General features: G+C 35.4%; 2 protein-coding genes across 6 annotated transcripts in view; one reads left to right on the top strand and one right to left on the bottom strand.

Moving 5' to 3' along the window:
• Window positions 1-7,063: 7,063 nt before the first annotated feature.
• On the top strand, window positions 7,064-10,453 carry LOC127808798 (uncharacterized). Of its 2 annotated transcripts, XM_052347426.1 has the most exons (3): window positions 7,065-7,375; window positions 9,170-9,521; window positions 9,666-10,453. In XM_052347426.1, exons 1-3 carry the CDS (start codon window positions 7,295-7,297, stop codon window positions 10,307-10,309), a joined length of 1,077 nt encoding a protein of 358 aa, XP_052203386.1. In that variant the 5' UTR covers window positions 7,065-7,294; the 3' UTR covers window positions 10,310-10,453. The 2 variants fall into 2 exon arrangements, with proteins under 2 accessions (XP_052203385.1, XP_052203386.1); XM_052347425.1 differs by having other exon boundaries at window positions 7,064-9,521.
• Window positions 10,454-10,604: 151 nt separating this feature from the next.
• Window positions 10,605-19,286, bottom strand: part of LOC127808797 (vacuolar protein sorting-associated protein 35B-like) — a 42,576-nt gene continuing 33,894 nt past the window's right edge. For all 4 annotated transcript variants that reach the window (XM_052347422.1, XM_052347421.1, XM_052347423.1 and 1 more), the window contains 8 exons: window positions 14,359-14,448; window positions 13,003-13,092; window positions 12,446-12,514; window positions 12,049-12,129; window positions 11,845-11,952; window positions 11,662-11,765; window positions 11,228-11,341; window positions 10,605-11,138 (listed from right to left, as the gene is read on the bottom strand). In XM_052347422.1, coding sequence (XP_052203382.1) covers window positions 10,928-11,138; window positions 11,228-11,341; window positions 11,662-11,765; window positions 11,845-11,952; window positions 12,049-12,129; window positions 12,446-12,514; window positions 13,003-13,092; window positions 14,359-14,448 — 867 coding nt within the window. In that variant the 3' untranslated portion in view covers window positions 10,605-10,927. The remainder of the gene's footprint in view (window positions 11,139-11,227; window positions 11,342-11,661; window positions 11,766-11,844; window positions 11,953-12,048; window positions 12,130-12,445; window positions 12,515-13,002; window positions 13,093-14,358; window positions 14,449-19,286) is intronic.

Genomic DNA, 19,286 nt, shown 5'->3' with positions numbered 1-19,286 from the left:
ATAAATGAGAATAAAAGAGAGAATGAGGAGAAAAATAAAGAGAAATTAGGGAGAGAATTGAAGAGAGAAAAAAGAATTCAGTTTTCTTATTTCTCAATAGCCTTTATACAATTCTCGAGTAATTTTATATAGCTATTCCTTATACATTTTTTCTATCATAACAAAAATAATTGCTAACTATTATTCCCTTGAGAACTAGTTTGTTGCAATCGTCGTTCTCTTGTAAGTATACACCCAAGGTCTTGAGAAGAAAAACCAGTTAAAGTTCCCAATACTCTCACATCCAAATTATCAATTATTGACGTGGCCTTCTTCTATAGATTGTAAAGCTAGAGATAAAAACCAACACCATCACTACTAAATGTCCTCACAACTAATGTAACTCTCCTAGTTTTCCATTCCATTATTTGTATCCTCTGAAACTTTCTAAACTCTTAATGTTGTTTATAGTTGTGACATCCTCCAATTTTAGGCCTTATATCATTATATAAAATTAGTCGATAGTGTATTTGTACTATGGTCTACACCAAAATAATTACATGGATTGTCTAGTTCCTATTTGGAAAGCTTTTACTCGATGTTAATTAAGTGGTATGTGGATTTTTGTTACTCTTCATGGTGCTTTCGAACTAATAGGTTTTATGTTATGTCAATTCGAACTTGCTCAATTTGTTCAATCAGGACCTTGTAATGCAATTGGATTTTTTGGTTCAAATGTTGTTTTTGTTTATGTGTTCCTAATTTATCCCTTAGGTTAACCTAGCTGGTTCTTTACACCTAGTTTTGGTGTAGCAACTATATTTGGATTCATCTTATTTTTTCAATGGTTTATGCTATTGCTTGAATGCAAAAATAATATTTAGAGTCTTGAGGATTTCATCCCCAAGCCTATAAATTATTGCAAGAAATAATACCATTCAAGGGTGGAAGATAATCCCTACACAGATATTTTGATACTTAAATCAATAGATGACAGATTGCTAAAGAACTCACAGAGTGCTTAATCTCAGTCAAAATGACTTACTTAAGGGGTAAGGGTCCTTATCTGCTTATAAAAGTAGTTTCCTAAAAAATGTAAGACTTCTTATTGATGTAAGATAAGGACTATTATCAGATAGACCTTATATACTCAGAGATTTTAGAAATGAAATGAAAATTGAAGGTAAAAATCTACACATTTTTTCATGGGATGCTGCACGATTGATCACTCGAAAAACTTTCCTAAAAGACTTTCTTGGATAACTTGGAGGATAGACTTAGGGGGTTTCCCAGAGATTCTCCCTTACCAGGAAGACTCTGTTGGCATCATTTGGCCTATTTTTATTTGTTTATTTTCTTTTATTATTTTTGTTAGGATTTTTTTGTCTTTATGCACATCAATTGCTCCTTACTTTTTCCTCTAAGTTTCTCATAGGGAAGATAAGTTTTTCTTGTTGGATTGTCCTTTCCAAGAGACTTTCTCAGGGGGATTTCTTAATGTCGATATTTTCTGTCTACCAAATTTTATCGCAGTGGATCTTTTTTTCCTACCCATCTAATGATTGTGATTTTTTTAGAGTTTTATCATCAGACAGTTGGATTTATTTGAGGTTTGAGCTAGAACCTTATCGTTATTCTGGCCTAATTGATAACTTAGAGAACTTTTCTAGTCTTCAGGGGTCTTATTCAAGTGGTTGCAGGAACCATATGGTGATTGAAATTTTCATGGATTTGGATTTGGATTTGGATTTGGATTTGGGTGCTAAGGATATGGCTCAGTTGATAAGAACTCGACCCTAGTTAATTTCTTGAAGTTCTTACTCAATCTTCTTGAGTTACATTTCACTCTCCAATCCTTTGGGAGGATTTCACTCTATCAAAGGATTTTTGTAGTGTTTATTTTCAGTGGGTTTTTGTTTTCTATAACCCATGACCCATGTTTAGCCTTTTTTCGTTGTTGGTTTTAATCCGATCTCACGTCTTTTGTGCTTCAATTTTTGGAACATTCTCATACTTTTGTGCTTCGATTTTTGGACCATTCTCATGCTTCTACCTTTTGGTTTTTAGATAATGAACCCTAGATCGTTCTCTTATTTTTGTGCTTCGATTTTTAGACCATTCTCACACTTTTGTGTTTCAATTTTAATGTAGTCTCACACAATTTATGCTTTGGTTTTTGGACTATTCTCATACATTTTCACTTTAATTTGTTAACCTTTCTCACGCTTTTGCATTTTGGATTTAAGATATGAACCCTAGATCGTTCTCATGCTTTCGCACTTCAATTTTTAGACCATTCTCACACTTTTACATTTCAATTATCCAGTCTCAAGCATTTTACACTTTGATTTTTATATCGTTTTCATGTTTTGGGCTTTGATTTTTAGATCATTATCATAGTTTTGCATTTTAATTTTTAGATAATGAACCCTAAATCAGTCTCGTATTTTTAAGCCTTAGCTTTTAGACTATTCTCATGTTTTTGTGCTTCGATGCTAGGTTTTAGATAATGAGCCCTAGATTGTTCTCGTAGATTCTATACTTCAATGCTAGATTCACTTGTTTACCAAGGTTTTTGCCTTTTTCTACATATTTATTGTCTCACAAAACAAAATACACAAAAAAGGAAACAACAAAAAGGTAAAAGTCATTTTTATTCAGGCATTATATATAACTGTTAGCATTCTTACTCTTGCATGTGATACTTCCTTGAAATGCATACAAGTGTTTTGAACTCTTTTGTGGGCCCTTTTACCAAAGAATGCTTGTTTTCTTGAAGGCTTTAGGCATTCAAGTGGTGAAACATGTTTTTTCCTTACTCTTCTTGTCTTGAGTTATGCTTTTTGCCGTCAAGGTAGTCAATTTGCTCATCTATCCAAATTTGTGTGTTTACGAATTCTTCTAGTTCCCTTTTATCAAGTCGTGGCATTTGTTAATGGAGTGGCCATGAGTATTGTGGAATTGACAAAAGACATCTATTTTTCTCCCCATAGGTTTATCAATCTTATTAAGAAATTCGATAAGGCTTAATCATTCAATAACTGTTAAAATAACAAAATGCATCTTTGTGAGTAAGGTATAATTAGTGAATTAGAACCTAAGAGGGATATCAGACTTTTTGCTTTTCTCCTTTGTCTGGCTTATCCCTTCATTAGAGTCTCTTTCTTTTCTCTCCTTATCTCTTTCTTCATTTTCTCCAAATATTTGCATTATTTCAACTTGCAGAATGTACTTGTTGGCTCAAACAAACAAGTTTGCCAAAAATGCAGGCTAATCTAGATCTAGGGATTCTTGCAGTGGTATCAATTGCATCCCTTGGACTTGTTGGAATACAAGTATAGTGGTGTAGGTAAATTTAAAATTTTTGCATATCAGATATACGCAGTGAAATTTATTAATACACACACCATACACAGTTTTGATTTAAGAAACACAATATTCCATCATATGAAATACAACAACCCACATACTTGTAGTCCGATGTCAGGTGAGTGTAAAAAATATTTCTACACTAAGATCGAATCCACCTCAAGTCATGATAGGCCTAGTTCGTCCACATTTAATAAGTTATTCAGAACCAAGTCGTAGTCCTCATCCCATGCCATCTTGAGAACGTTGATTCATCTGCACCTGTCTGTCTCCTAGGACAATTCGGAACCTACTAGTGTAACAATTACATAGCTATAATTTTTCATATAAGCATAAAATAAAAGAAATGGAGATAGAAGCCAAGCTGTCCAACTCTCTCTATAAATCTCCCTATTTCATACCCTTTGGAAGCCAAAATTATAAGCTTCCAAATTGCCACCCTGACTCTTCAATTTCGTACCATATGTAAGGCACTCACTTTGGCTGAAGCGGTATTAGGAGTCGACTCCCTTCCTCAAGCCAGTCGACTGCCATGGCAATCAATTGCTTGAAATGAGGCAGTCAATTCTTAGTGTTGTTTTCCAAAAAAAAAAAATCGCAACCAGCTCGTTAACTTTTAATGAACCCGGCCATTAACACTTAATGACATATCCAAAATCATCATTAATTATTAATGATATTTGAGACATAACGGGTGTATAGTGTCGATACCAAATGTCATGCTATATAATGTGTGATTTTCTAGATTCATTACTTAATAGCAATCAGATAACACCAAAACCCTTTTTTACATCAGCTGAATTGCCTCAACCCATCACGGGGAATCTCTTCATATTTTGTTAATGTTCTAAAAGGTCATAAAAAACATCTAGTAGTAGCTCAACACAATATAAAAGGAAATCAAATTTTAAGTAAGCTTATTACAGTTTACGATTATCATGTAGTACAATTCTTCCGTTACTCAACATTTAGACCGAGCAAGAGTTATGATATGATAAACTCGCAAACTCAGTAACTATATGTCTGATCTTATCAACGTGACTAGATGACACATCTGGAAACACTTTCCTTGTTAATCATATTGTCTTGGGTGAAGACTTTCTCATCATACTAATAGTAGATCACGTAGGATGTTCGCCTCACCGAAGTAAGGGTGACATATCATATCCTTGAGCACCTGCCTCCATGCACCAACAATACAAAACCACATAAATAAACTTTCTCACTTAGCAATTGAATGGTTCAGCGCATTAAAAAATCTCATGCACCAATACACAAAATAATCATCTCAGTTTAAGTTTAAGATTAGTTATATAATCACAACTTAATAACAATATCATTATCCACAATACCATGTAATCAGTCATTAGTGTCATATTCAGTGTATTGTTCTCTAACAACCATTCACGTATTTATTAGAGACATTCTCATGTCATATGGTATATGACTCACCACCCTTAACTGTTAGTATCTCATATTAATCAAGGTAGTAAACATTGTTTCAATCCATACTCAATTAATTAGAGTCTCCATCCAATTAATCCAAAAACTAGGAACATTTAAGAAATCTCGTTATCAGAGAATCTCGTCACATATTCTTAACACCTTAAGAATAAGAATTTTACACAGAAAATTCAATGATTCATTCATATAACAAACTAAAAATTAATGAATAATGAAAATTTTGTTTTCATTAACATATACAAAGATACATCAAATGTAGATACACACATGCTAGACATCATCTAAATCTAATATAATTAGGGCATATCACTAACAATACCACAGATATCACTGTGTTATACCACAAAAATTCATATGTCATACATTGCATCCTCTTATGTTATACCATAAATACACCTATGTTATATTATAGATACCCTTATATTATATCACGAATTTTCTGTGTTATACCATAATAACCTTAAATTTTACCACGAAAACACCTAACTTATATCACAAATACCTTTATGTTACATCATGGATACACATGTTATACTATGCATATACTATGTTATACCACAAATACACCTATATTATATAAAATTAACTGTGTTATACTACGATACCCATATGTTATACCATAAATACTTCTATATTATACCATGAATACATTTATGTTATACTACATATATTCAAATTAACTATGACCTATCTCAATGTCTCTTGAAAAGGTTTCTTGAAGACATTAAGAGAGATTTTCGAGAAATGTCACTTGGGTTTCTTGGTCTACAGTCATTTAGGTCTCTTAATCTAAGGTCACTTGATCTGCATGCACCTGTAGGGTCTCTCGAGTTATCAGAAGATAAAATTATATTAAAATAAGGTTGAAATGCTTTTTGGATCAAGAAAAAATAAGAGAGAAAAAAAGAACTTGATATGACTTAAAAGAAAAGTCATCGTTGCTAGAATTTAATTCATTTTCGTGTTTTTTTTAAATTTATCTATTTTTCTATTTATTTATTTTTTCTTGTTTTCAAGCAACATTATGGTGGTTTCAAGATCCTATTTGCTTGACAATGGTAAAACTATTAATCTGTGCAAAAGAATAAGAGGTGATGTAGTATAGAATTAGGAAAAGTCATAATTTTCGTGATTTGTTGAAATAATGAAGGTTTTTGGCATTCATAATCTTTTATTATATCTTATGAGTAAATGAAACTTATCATATTTTTTTTTACAACACGAGTGTCTACTATAATTTTTTAAATTAAAGAATATTTCATCAAATTAAACCTAGATGAGTAATGTAATATATCAACTAGAAGTGAACCAAAATAAATTTAGTAAATAGACTAAATCAAATTCGCATAAAAAAGAACAAAAAGAATCAAGTTAATCAATTCAACTTAAATTTTGATTCTAAATTGAATTATTATGATGACACATCTCTCTTAATTGGGGTTTTTTAGTTAAATAATATTATTTAAAAAAATTATGAAAATGGTATAGCTCAAGCACACCTACCCCCATATTTCATTAGTAGGTGGGATGGTAAACTTAGACGACATTCACTTCTTTTTTAATATGACCCTAATAACATGATAATTGTTCGATTTATATTTTTAAAAATAAAGACGCTTGGTCACTTGGCTTTCTATTTCTTCAACCAATTCGATTCTATTAGTTTTAAGATTGGTCTAACATTTTATTATGAGCTAGCTAGATAAATATGGATTGAAGGTAAGAATAATTTGAGTTCAAATGGTACATGACATTCGATTGACCATATGATATATCATATTCTTACCGAACCAAATTTATTTTATTAAAGTACAACGCAACATAAAAAACTCCTTATAATATTGTTGATTTAGAAGTTTAAAAATGTTGTTTACGAGTTTTTAACAAATTCTAAGACTAAGATTTATATTATACTATGTTAGCGTAGTTATAAAAATATTTTTAGCGTTTCTATCGCTACCACGTAGTATTCCATGTTTTAGTGATATGTTTGCATGATTATCGATTACTATTTTGGTAAATATGTTTAAATCAATACTATTTTAGCAATATTTTTAAGAAATAATATTATTTAAGTTAAAAAAAAATCGGCGGGCGTATTTGCCAAACCTGATAAATTCAGGACTGTTTTGCCGAATCTGAAAAGGTTAAAAGTGTAATATCAGCTTTTGGCGAGGGTTAAATTTATTTATAGGGAAATTATCACCGCCTCAAAGGTCGGCCACTCACGCCTATATAAACGCCTTTTGGGGGTGGTATCCAGAGAGCAAAGTTTCAAGCCTCGTTGTTTCTCTGCAGGTGCCGAAACCCTAACCCTAAGGTTTGTTAATTGCCGATCTGTTTTTGTCCCATCGGTTCTTGAGTTGCCCTTTGGTTTAGGAGTTTCGTACTGGTATTCGTTCATTATTCTTCCGTTCGGGTTACAGAATTTCTTTTTTCGAAAGGTCTGTTTGAAGATCATTCTACTTATTTGTTTGTGGGAATGTCTCGGTGCTTTCCATACCCTCCGCCTGGCTATTCCCCCAAGAGAGACAATAACGAGGCCTTGATCGAATCGATTAAGGTTTGTTGAGCACTTGGCTTTTGCGTTTATGCTATGCTCGACTGGGATTCTTAGATTTGATTGGACTCGATCTTGAGATATCTTGTGATCTTGAGATATCTTGTGTATATTGTGTATGTACATGTAAAGAGATACCCATCCAGTTACCCTTGAGAAAGACTTGTAAAGAGACGAAAGGTGTTATATGTATGTACAAGACTGTTTGTCAAAATAGAGAAGTATGTTTATATAAAGGATCCTGAATTATGTTTCTTGATTTTTGGCTTCTTGAATGTTTTAAGTTTAGGCACAGTGGAAGGCGTTTAACGACCTGGGCCGTGTGGATGGATTGTGTCTGGCAGGTTTAATGGTTTTAATCGTATGATTCTTGAGGCGTCTAAATCATTCTTGATGGTTATATAGGGTAAATATTAGCTATTTGAGGAACTCATTGCCGTTGTTCAATAAAAGACTAGAAAGGGTCGGGTTAAGGATATTGTTTGGAGTGAAAATATGTTGACGAGGGCCGTGGCTTTGTTAATAGAACCAATAATGGGGAACTGGTTGCGGAGTACTGCACGTAGTTCTCGCTTAGTTATTGGTGGTGTTATTCCGAGTTTAGTATTAAGAGACTGACAATTATGTAGATGTTTCCCTTTGCAGGGGTGGACTAATGGACTAGATTTGAATTCCTTTTCTTTGATATCTTTCATTATTGGGGCTTATATCCCTTGCTACTACATGATAGATTTTAGAACTTTGTGGAGAAATGTGGGAACAATAGCATGTTTTGCAGAATAATGTGACATGCTATTGAGTTCACTTTTGTGTTCTATGTTGAATGAAGCATAAAAAGTATTTGTTCAATCGGATTGCAAGTATATGGTCAGGAGTGGCCTGAAAATTTGGTTTGTTTGCATTACAGTCCTAGTTTTTATGTACCTTTTCCTTGATGGTGCCTTGGCACAATTATGAAGTTTTCCTATTGTGGTCTTGGCAGTAGATTTTCTTTATATTTTCCCTCACATAGGTTTTATTTCTAGTTACTTATAGGACTTATAAAAAAGTCTACCACTGATGTGGTTCTTGTATAGATACAAAATAAGAAGTTGGTCCTTAAATAAATCAAAATTGATCGTCAAACTATAAGGTTTTTGGAGTTCTTTTGCTTTGAGTTGGGAAAACTTGGGATCTTGATGTTTTGCAACTGTTTTTAATCTCTCTTAAACTGTTGTATTAAAGTTTCAATGCTCATTGTTTTGTTAGGATTAGAACTTTGGAGGAGTAAAAAGCTGTTCAAAATCTTACTTTCACTATTTTCTTATGGATTTTGAGGCATGATAGCTTGAGTTTACGGGTGCAGTTGCTGCTACAAACGAACCTTTTTCTTTTCTTTTTTTTTTTTTTGGGTGGAGGGTCTTTGTAGGATATTTTTTTCAATTATTTTGTCTTGGTTGGTTGGCTAAAAAAATAGGTTGCATTTTCATGTTATGGTTTCCTGAAGTCCAGAAAAAAAAATTGGGACTGTTTCACAAGAAACCTGGTGTACTGCAAATTTGTGTCCAAAAAATAGTTTTCAAAAACAGTTAAGTCTACCATTTTGATCTCTTTTTGTTTGTGTTAAAGGGCAAAAATAGTTTCTGGAAATGAAGCTGATTAAAGGATTCATAAATTATGTTTTCTTTCACTGCTCTGTTACTACACAATTTATTAAGTGGCCCCCAAGGATCTCCCCCTTATCTAGCATGGTTAATGCTTGCATCTTGGTCCACCTTAGTCTTGTATTCTAAAATTGTTCTTCTGGTGCTTCTAAAGCTCCAGAAGGAAAGGGAGAAGTCCAAGTCAGAAAGGAAGGAGAGGAAGAGGGAGAAGAAAGAGAAGAAGAGGGAACACAGAGCAATTGTTGAGCAGCATGTTACCGAGTTTAATCATGGAAGGAAAAGGAAGCATGATGATGAGAAGGCTTACAAATCGGATAAAGTTAAGGTGGATTTGAAAGGTTATTACAAGAGTACTGAAGATGAAGCTGAAGAGGTGGAAAGGAGTGGCCTCACTGAAGAACATGAGCAACCTGTTTGTTCGCATAATGCCTGTGACTCGTCTGACAGCACCAAGAATTGCGAAAAAAGGAGGCAAGCCTCACCTGGGAGACGCATTCAGGCTCATGGTGAGTTCATGCCATACTTGTCCTTGATATGCAGTTATAGTTAATCATGTTTTATACTTATATAATTTTTCTTCGTTTCATATAAATCTCAACCTTTTGTGGAGGCATTGGAACATTTTTCATATTTTTACAATTATTAAATAGGGAACATCCTAAGGATTCGACTACCATCACGAAAGTTCAAGGAACCTGATGCAAATGTTGGGGATGAGAGGTCCTGCTCTACTTCTGGAAGGATACACAAGGAACCCGATCCAGCTGTTGGCTGCTCAACTTCTGGAAGGAAAGAGTTGATGGGCATGCATGGTTTTGAAGTTGGTCCTGCTTGCTCTCGGCTGGAGTCCTGTTCAATATCCCTGAAGAGTCCTCCTTGTCAGCAGGAGTCCTGTTCAAAATCCCTGAAGTTTAATGCGTCTGGGCAGGGTTTCACTCCTGGAGTAGACGGAAAACAAAGTTCAGCTTCTGCCCCATCAACTTCTTGTGGTACCTTTGCTCCAGATGACGGGCGGACTACTCAGCCCACAACCGTTGACAATAGGATGAAGAAGATTGAGTCACTTTACAAGAATCTAGTAGGGAATCTAGACCTTCCACCACTTGGTGAGGGCATGCAAGCAAGTCATGATGAACTAGAGTGGCTGTGTCAGCGAACGCAACAAGATAGGAAAAGATCCAAAGCTAGCAATATGGCTCTATCCGATGGGAAACCAGTCTCAGCCTTTTGGCCGCGTGCCCAGTACTTAGCCGAGGCTGATGTATATGCCTTGCCCTTTGCACTTCCGTTTTGAGTTGCATGCTTGCTCTTAAGTGCTGCTATATGGTACTAGTTCCTTTTTTCCCCCCTCGTTTGGGTTGTGTCGTGATATGGATTAGTGAAGTAAAGGTTCGTATATTTTTTAAGCAATAGAAAGATGTTGCCCGACCTTCAATTATACCAATTACTTTTAAAGCAAAGCTCGAAGGGACCGAGCAGGTGAATGGGGTTATGATCCAATTTTTGCTCGTCTTTCCATTGGCGAGGTTAATGCATGATGCAATATTGCCCTGCCCTGTAAATGCAAGTGCATGCAGTGTGCTACACAGTTAAGGTATACCAATATCCATATTTGTACAGTAAATATATATTAACATCCAACTACCAGGCAGGTTGTACAGACGACGAGGACGCCTTAATGAGGCCTAACACAATGGAAAAACGTAATTCTTGATTATGGCTGAGAAAATACAATGGAAAGTATACATCCCCAATTCTAACTGGAAAATGGTTCCAAGGCTGAACACGACATATCTTTATGCCTCATATGGCAAAAGAAAGCTCTTTTTACACCCATCCCATGCACTTTTTGGCTCCAGTCCACCTCTTCAAACTTTTTGAGTCGCCCCAATTTGCATTAATAAAACATAGATTACAAGTTGATGGCAGCATACTTTTCACCCATTGTACCACCTTTCTGTTTCTGAAATTGAATGTAGCGCAACGTACTGGCAAAGAAAGCATCTGAAGCTGGATCAGGGGTTATGTGGTCGCTTTGCTTCTCAGTTCTGATTAGTTCTATAAGGCTCTCTATTGCAGTACTTGTTACCTGCGGGTTTCCCTTCTCAAAAAAGTATATGTACCTGATACAAAGGATATTCACCCAATGAATTTTGCTTAAAAATATAAGGGATGAGAACGGGAGTCAAAACACTTGAATCCATCTACTAACTTGTTCAGTATTTCGACAAAGAGTATAACTGATCCGCTGCTACCCCGTGTAACAGCAGCCATCTGTTGTGCAGCATTTGCAATTCTTAGTGAGCGTTTTAAGCAAAGCATGACCCTGGAACAGGATGCCAGTACGTTGTTAGATTTTAATGGTTTAGGAGATGATCTTAAACAGGACTTTACTGGAACAGAACAGAAACAGGATCATAGGAGATTGATCAACTTGGGCTAGATTTTATTGGAACAGAAACAAGATTGCATCAGAAAACATATTATTGAACATAAAAATAGTAAACAAAAAGGGTTCAGAATTCTACCAGGGTAGCAACGTGTCTTAAGAAATCTATAGCAAGTTGCATTATGATGCATTGAATTATCATAATCAAGCAAAGTCTAATTTCCAGTTGTAGATATTCCTAGCGGACAGTAATATACCTTTCTCCATCCTTGACTCCATCCTGATCATCAATCCAAAAGAGATGCGAACAAGCATAAACAGCTCTGCATTGATCAGGCTTCTTTAAAAGCTTTGCTGAATACTGTACACAGGAAGTGTCATGAGAATGCTAAGAAGATGCCGCCGAAAAGTTAATTGTTAACAAATAGAACTTTTATTACCCCTGTGGCCTTGTGTGTCAAGGTATCCCTATTCTCAACACCAAATATGTTCATTCTCTGTAGAGTTCCAATTATAAGGTGAATTGCAGTCACTTGGGCTTTTGAATCCTGAACAGGCGCACAATCGTGTGAGAAAAATATGGAAGCCAATGAAACCATTTATTATATCAGAGCAAATTCAAAGTTGAACTTATTGGCTATTACCGCAACTTCTTCTTCATATAACATAAATGCTTGAGTGAAAAATTCATAAGCAACTGGTTCAAGATCAGCATCATTCGCAGCCTAAAACATAAAGCCAAATATAGATGAATTATTAGTTATACCAGTCAATGGTCATAGAGCTATGATATGCACCCTATCATTCAAGAGAAAAGGGGCAGAGGGTGCAATTTAATGAGAAAGCGGAGTACATATATGATGCTATTGAAGATGTTCCTTCTTTACATAAGCAGAATAATTCAACTAGGGTTCTATAAGAACAAAACCAATGTTGATTAAAACAATTGTTTCAGAAAAGTATTAATTGTCTGATATCGATACTCCTAGTTCTGACTAATTATTTTGGGAAAGATTCCCATAAATGTTTCAGTTCAGTTACCTCAGCACACTGCAAATAGAGCCTTAATGCCAGTTCAGGTGACTGAACAGATGAAAGAACATCGATAACCTGAAAGAAAAAGAGATTTAATAACTGAGAAAGTGATAAGCAATCAGGTTATGTAGCATGAGCCAGAATAGCACTTGGAGGTATGTTGATTAAATCGATGTCATGCTATTAAATGTCAAAAGAATAGAATGATGATAGCAACGTGGGTAAGCTGCAGGTATCACAGAACACGTTTATGATATTCCTATTTTATAAATGAATAATATAAATCTCTGATAATACAACATGGATTTAAGTGATGGATGGGTACAAAAATCAGGCATGAAAATTAAGGAACTGTGTTTCAACATTTCCAAAGCCTTTTATGGTATGTTGACCATAAAAGTAGGTTTCCTATTAAACTCAATACTGTCGCTAAGTTCTCTCAATGATTTATATAAGAATTCAACAGAAACTGTTTATTCTGCTTGGGGATGAGACATGTAAACTGTTAAACTAATCTGGGACAACTTGATACATCTGGCAACAATATCATGAGCAGAGTTTACCTGACTTAAGAGCTGAAAAATTTTCTTTGGTGTTGCAGAAACTTCTTCCCCGACCACTTCACCATCTTGACCATGCAGACGTCTGACCAACTGCAAGCCATAAACAATGAATCAAACTCGAGCTCATTTGAGGGGGATTATTAAATTTCAAGATCCTACGCTAAGGTAAGCAAAGGCTAGTAATAACACAAGCTGCATTTATGCGTATTCCTTTTCTTTCTGTGGGCGTGAGAGCTATAGATGGAAAATAAGTACACATAAGAGAATTAAAAGCAAGGAGCCCCTGTGGCAAGTTTTGAATGAAATTATGCTAAAAAATATGAGCCACAGCTTGAACTTGTAATACAGAGTTGACAAATTCATAGCAAAACTCAGTGCAAGGTAGTTAGGGGCGAAAGGTGCACTTAAGATGCTATGAACCTTATATCACCTGAGGCGCTAGGCACTAAAAAAGCACTTGCCTGATCGAAGTGAGGCGCTAAATTTACACGAGAGAGAGAGAGAGAGAGAGGTTCAAACAAAAATGTAACTTGGTTGAAGGATAAGGTCGAACAAAAGGAAAAAACCATGCAAAAATGTAATTTTATTGAGCAAGCCTGTAAATTTAAAAATAAAGAGGAAGACAACAACAAATCTTCATTTCCTTCAATATATTTAACTTTTAAAATTTCTCGAACCTTTTTATTTTATTGGCTTTTTCACTCATAAATAAAGAAATAGTAAATTGACTATATTTTTCAAACCATAGGGGTAGAAAGGTAAAGACTGGTCAACATCAGCTCTAAGGAAATTTTGACAAGGGTAATCAATATGATTTTTCTTACATAAGGAGTATTTTGTTTAGTGAACAAAACCGTAAAGGTGATCATTATTATTGATCCTAAAATAATGTCACTGGTCAGCTGTTCAAATGAATAAGACTCAAATTGTAAGACCATATCATGCATTAAAAAATTTGGATAAATATAGCCAAAACTTACAGGCATTACTTTATACGATTGGTTCAGCTGTCAGGTATTTCAATCCCTTACAGCTTCGACTAATCCCTCAACACAATTTTTATTTTACTAAATTAAGATATGAGAACTGCCACTTGTACTACACAAAACCCAGTGGCTGGTTGTAGTTTGGCTCATTTTAAATTAGCCTGGAAATGATACCAGGCACTATACCACATGACAAAAATACAAGGAGTCAAATCTGAAAATTTAGGATGCTAACAGGTTCTTAATGGCCATAAGCTATAAACCGAATGGCCTACCACACTAGAGAAACAGCATAATGTATAAGATCAAATCACAGAGTATTTTTCAAGAAGATGCACAACAGTCACCATCTCTAGAAAGAAGCAACAACCTTAAGTGTGGAAAAAACTACAGGAGGAATAGTGAATGGCAAGCGTTTTGGACCTCCAGCCATAATATGCTTCTTCAAAGTGTATATAATCTGAAAAGTAAACAAAAGTAAGACCACAAAACCTGGAAGAAATAAAATGTGTTACTAAGACAACAAAAGCCAGGACAAAAACAAATTCTGATACAACAACCAGATTTTTCAAGAGGCATCATCACAGAAGATAAAGGACATGAGTAAGAAGAAGTGCAGCAGCACATGAAATCTCTGGACTACTCATAAGGACTCCAAATTGGAATGCTTTCATTGTTGAGCTTTGATATCTGTGGAATAATTTCATGATTCTGCCTTTCTGTTCTCATCGACAAGATTTCATCAGATATGGACATTTATGCAGCAATCAGCTCCATTTTGTTATTATAAATCAAAAGAGGCAGGCCTTAAACTATATCCCATTTCATTGTTTGTGAGAGTCTTAGGGATAAAACTGTATGGACTTGATTGCCAGGGATAGCACATCTGCAGGTTAGCAAATCCAAACAATGCTAGATACAAAATTACCAAGATTTGTGGTTCTCTTTGTCGAAGTTACAAAACTATCATGGCAGCATATTGATCAAACAAGACAACTGTAATTCTTAAAAGATCCATATGATTTCCATAATGACTCAGTGACCTAGTTAAAAAAAAGAGAGAATTATTTCTTTTCCCGTTCCTTGTAATTAAAGGAAAAAGAGAAAAGCATCATTATTGCAGATAGAATTTGGAAACAGGCATTAATGGTTGTTTCTGAGCTTCATGAAGAACATAGTTTAGTAGACCTTCTGGAATGCTTGGAATATATTATCTTATATTCACCTAAAAATACTAAAATATTTTTTTATCTTTACTGCATTTTTCTTTTATTCTCAAGTGTAAAAGTTTTTCTGAAACACAAAACATCAACTGCAGGAACTTCACAATATTGAAGCAAACCATGTATTAATGCAAAAATATCCAGTAAACTTGACCATATCTACATGCATAACTACCTGGCAAACTTGAATTGCCAAACATGCTAGTTAGATATACTTTCAACAAGACATTGTCATGCACGTTATCCCAAACTCTCATTGAAGTATCAATCTTCATGGGAATCGGGTGAAGACCCTATGAAATAGGACCATGGAGAAAGACATGAAGTAGCAATAATCTCAAGCCTACATGAGTTATAGGCTTCAAATCATTTCTATCCATGGTCATTCCTTTGTAAGGCCATTATATTCTATGTCATCTTCTCTTTTTGCTACAAACTTTATCCATTTCATCCACTCGCCTATCAATCTTATTCTCACATGTTCAAACCACTTTAATTGCATCTCGCACATCTTATCTGCAATAGGGTCACTTCAAGCTTATTGTGTATAATTTCATTTTTCATTTTGTCTTGTCTTGTATGGCCACAACATATCCACAGTAACATCCCCATCTCAGTTATGCTCATATTTTGCATAATTTGATACTTAACTGCTTGATATTCTGAGCTAAAGAGATGGCCTTACACCTTGTCATGATCCTAGGGTTTAAGCTAGGGTATTTTAGGTAGAAGCCGAGAATACAGAGAATTTGGAGGGGGAATTAGACTGAAAGGGAGAGAAATACAGCAAGAATTGAGGGAGAAATGCAGTCATAACAGAACCAAGAGAGAGAATAAGAGGGAAACAAGAGACATAAGACTTGAGAGAGAAATCTGAGATTCAATTATCATTCATTTATATGACATTCTCTAATTGATCTAGCCTGTTTATAGGCTGTTCTATCCTATACAATTGAAAGGTACAAACTGCTACAGCAAAGTACAACTAAAGATAAATTCTAATTACTACTATATCCTCAAGAGATCCTTGGGGTCGTGACAATTCCCCCCTCCCTATTAGAGTTCTTGTCCCAAGAACTACAGCGGCTGGCCACTTTTCTCTTCATCCAATCCCAAATTTCTCTATTGGATTTATTCCTTGCCTTTTCTTCTTCTTTTCTCTTGCTTTTCCTTTTCCTTTTCTTTTTCCCCAATAGTAATAGTACTATGATTTGTTGCAACATCAAGGCCAGCTATCCACCTATTCCCTGTTGCAATTGAAAATAGTTCCAATTGATTTGTCATTCCTTCAACCATGTCATTTCCAATTGTAGAAAGGAATTCAAATTTCTCTGTAGGCCAAAACCTGATTTGACGCAGCTCTCCAACTGGAATATGAATAATCAAGACAACAAGAGTCTTGTTCCCAACATCTTTTGCTTCCTAATTGCTGGTGTACACCAAAGGTTCACTTTCAACATATTTTTCCTCCAGTGGAAGCTCAATAACTTCTTTGGCAATTACCATTCCTTTCTTGTCATCTTGAGTTGCCTGATCCAATTCATGTTTTTCCTCATTCCTTGTAACTATCATTCCTGTCCTTAGGACCTCATCAGACCTATGAGCAGTTTCTTTAGGGACAATATAAGGCAGTTCCAATCCGAATTGTTCGATCGGAACTTCTTTGACTGCATATGGACTGTCAAGAATTTGATCCAACCAAGGATAGATGTCACCGGCATACCTCTCATCAGCTGCATGAAAGCTATCTTCATCGCAATCCTCTTCTTCCAATTCTACTTCATCAGTTTCCTGCCTGCACTACTTGATTGGCAGCCTTAGAAGTACCGTCAATCTGTTGGCTGCTCATAGAATAACTTTTAGGCTGCAGCTGCTTTTTGAAAATGGCTTACAGCACCAATTCTTGCAGCCTGCCTAGTCTTCTCCAAAACCTGTTTTACAGTGATAGGATGCATCATTTTCATTGTAGGCCATAGCTCATCAATAAGTCCTCTAATGAAACTTGATACAAAATAAGACTCAGTCAAGTTTGGGTGGGAATTGAGCATAAGCGACTTCAATTTCTCAAACCTGACCTGGTAATCCATAACCGAGCCCTCTTGTTTCAACTTGTTGAACTCCTCATCGCAACTCTCATCTCCGACCTAGTCCTTTGTAGGTAGTTCATCCACTACTTGCTGACCGGAGGTCCTAGGAAGGATTCCAGCTCCTGCTAGAATCTGTTCTGCAATGGATCTGGTATACTAACCTGAAAGAACTTTGACATCAAATCCAGTAAGTTGTCCATCTTTTGGTTGAATTTAGAAAATTCCATCTCGAACCTGTACTCCATCTCCATAGTTCAATTCCTTTGAAAATTCGCCTCTTGTTCAACTTCTAGGATCATCTCTGAATTGCTTTCATTCCTCGATTTAGCAAGCCTGAATTCGTCTTGTTGCTAAGATGCACGCCGAGAATTGCTCCTAAATATTTGACCAGCTCTGTGCAGCTTCTTGAGAGTTCAATTGGCTCTCGTTACAACTTCCAGTGAATCACCTACTCAATTTCACTGAATCGCCTTTATCACATGCAGTGACCTAGATCTAGTCACTCTGGAACAACAGCTGAAATTGCCTGGATCTACTTCGCCTTCACACACCTTCACAATCTAGACCTTGATCACTACTAAAACTTCCAGATGCTTAGCTGAGAGTCGTTAACCTGTTCTGCCTTCAAAAGTTGAACTTGAATCAGCTATTAAGTTTCTGAAATCACAGCCGAGAACCGTCAGAATTCACAGCTGAGGAACGGTCGGCTCTAATACTATTTGTCATGATCCTAGGGTTTAAGCTAGGGTATTTTAGGTAGAAACTGAGAATACATAGAATTTGGAGGGAGAATTAAACTGAAAGGGAGGGAAATACAACAAGAATTGAGGGAGAAATACAGTCAGAATAAAACCAAGAGAAAGAATTAGAGGGAAATGAGACAGATCAGACTTGAGAGAGAAATTTGAGATTCAATTATCATTCATCTATATGACATTCTCTAATTGATCTAGCCTTTTTATGGATTGTTCTATCCTATACAACTGGAAGGTACAAACTGCTACAACTAAGTACAACTAAAGAGAATTACATAAAATACATAATTACTACTATATCCTTGAGGGGTCCTTGGGGTCGTGCCATACCAGTCCAATAAAACTTCCTTTTTGCTTTAAAAAGATTTCACAATCACATAAAATATTGGATGCACTTCTCCATTTTAAACCATTGTGCGATGATTCTAAAAGTAGCACCCTCCTTAATCTCCCATTATTTTTGAACAATTGATCCAAGCTATCTAAATTGATCTTTTCTTTACATAACTTGGTCTCTAGTCTCAAAATGACATCATCCACACTTTTATGTTTGCAAAAGTCACATTCCACATATTTAGTTTTTCACCCATTTAGCCTTTTGATTCTAAGGTGTTTCTAAAAAATTCAAGTTTATGATTTAAACAATCTTTTGTCTCATCCAACATGATAGTATCACTTGCAAATAGCATATACCGAGGCACTTCTTAGATGTGCTTTGTAAGTTCATTCTTCAAAAAAGCAAAGAGGTAAGGGATCAATGCAAATCATTGTTGTAATCCCATTGTAACTGGAAGATACTTAGTATCTCTCCACAACCCCCAGGACTCTTAACACACATTTTGCTTAATGATATATACACTTAATATCTGTATATAAGCATCCAAACTCCTTTTCTCTCTTAACACCTTTCACAACACTACTTTGGGGATTTTGTCATAGGCATTTTTAAGTCTATAAATACCATATGTGCAACTCTTTTTGTTTATCTCTAGACTTTTCCGTTAGACATCTCGGTAAGTATAGCCCCCATTGTTGACTTCCTGAGCATAAAATCAAATTGATTTTGAAAGAACTTGTTTTCTCTCCTTAACCTTGACCTTATCTCAAAAAGTATCATGGTATGGCTCATTAGCTTGATCTCTCTATAATTTTTATACCTTTGAGCATGTCCCCACTCCAAAGTCGATGGCCTAGAATGTCCCCCTATTGGTGAATTGAGCATCTCTCTATAAT

Source organism: Diospyros lotus, chromosome 8 (genome assembly GCF_014633365.1).
Source record: "Diospyros lotus cultivar Yz01 chromosome 8, ASM1463336v1, whole genome shotgun sequence".
In the NCBI taxonomy this organism is placed as follows: domain Eukaryota; kingdom Viridiplantae; phylum Streptophyta; class Magnoliopsida; order Ericales; family Ebenaceae; genus Diospyros; species Diospyros lotus.
This window is presented reverse-complemented; position numbering and strand designations above follow the sequence as displayed.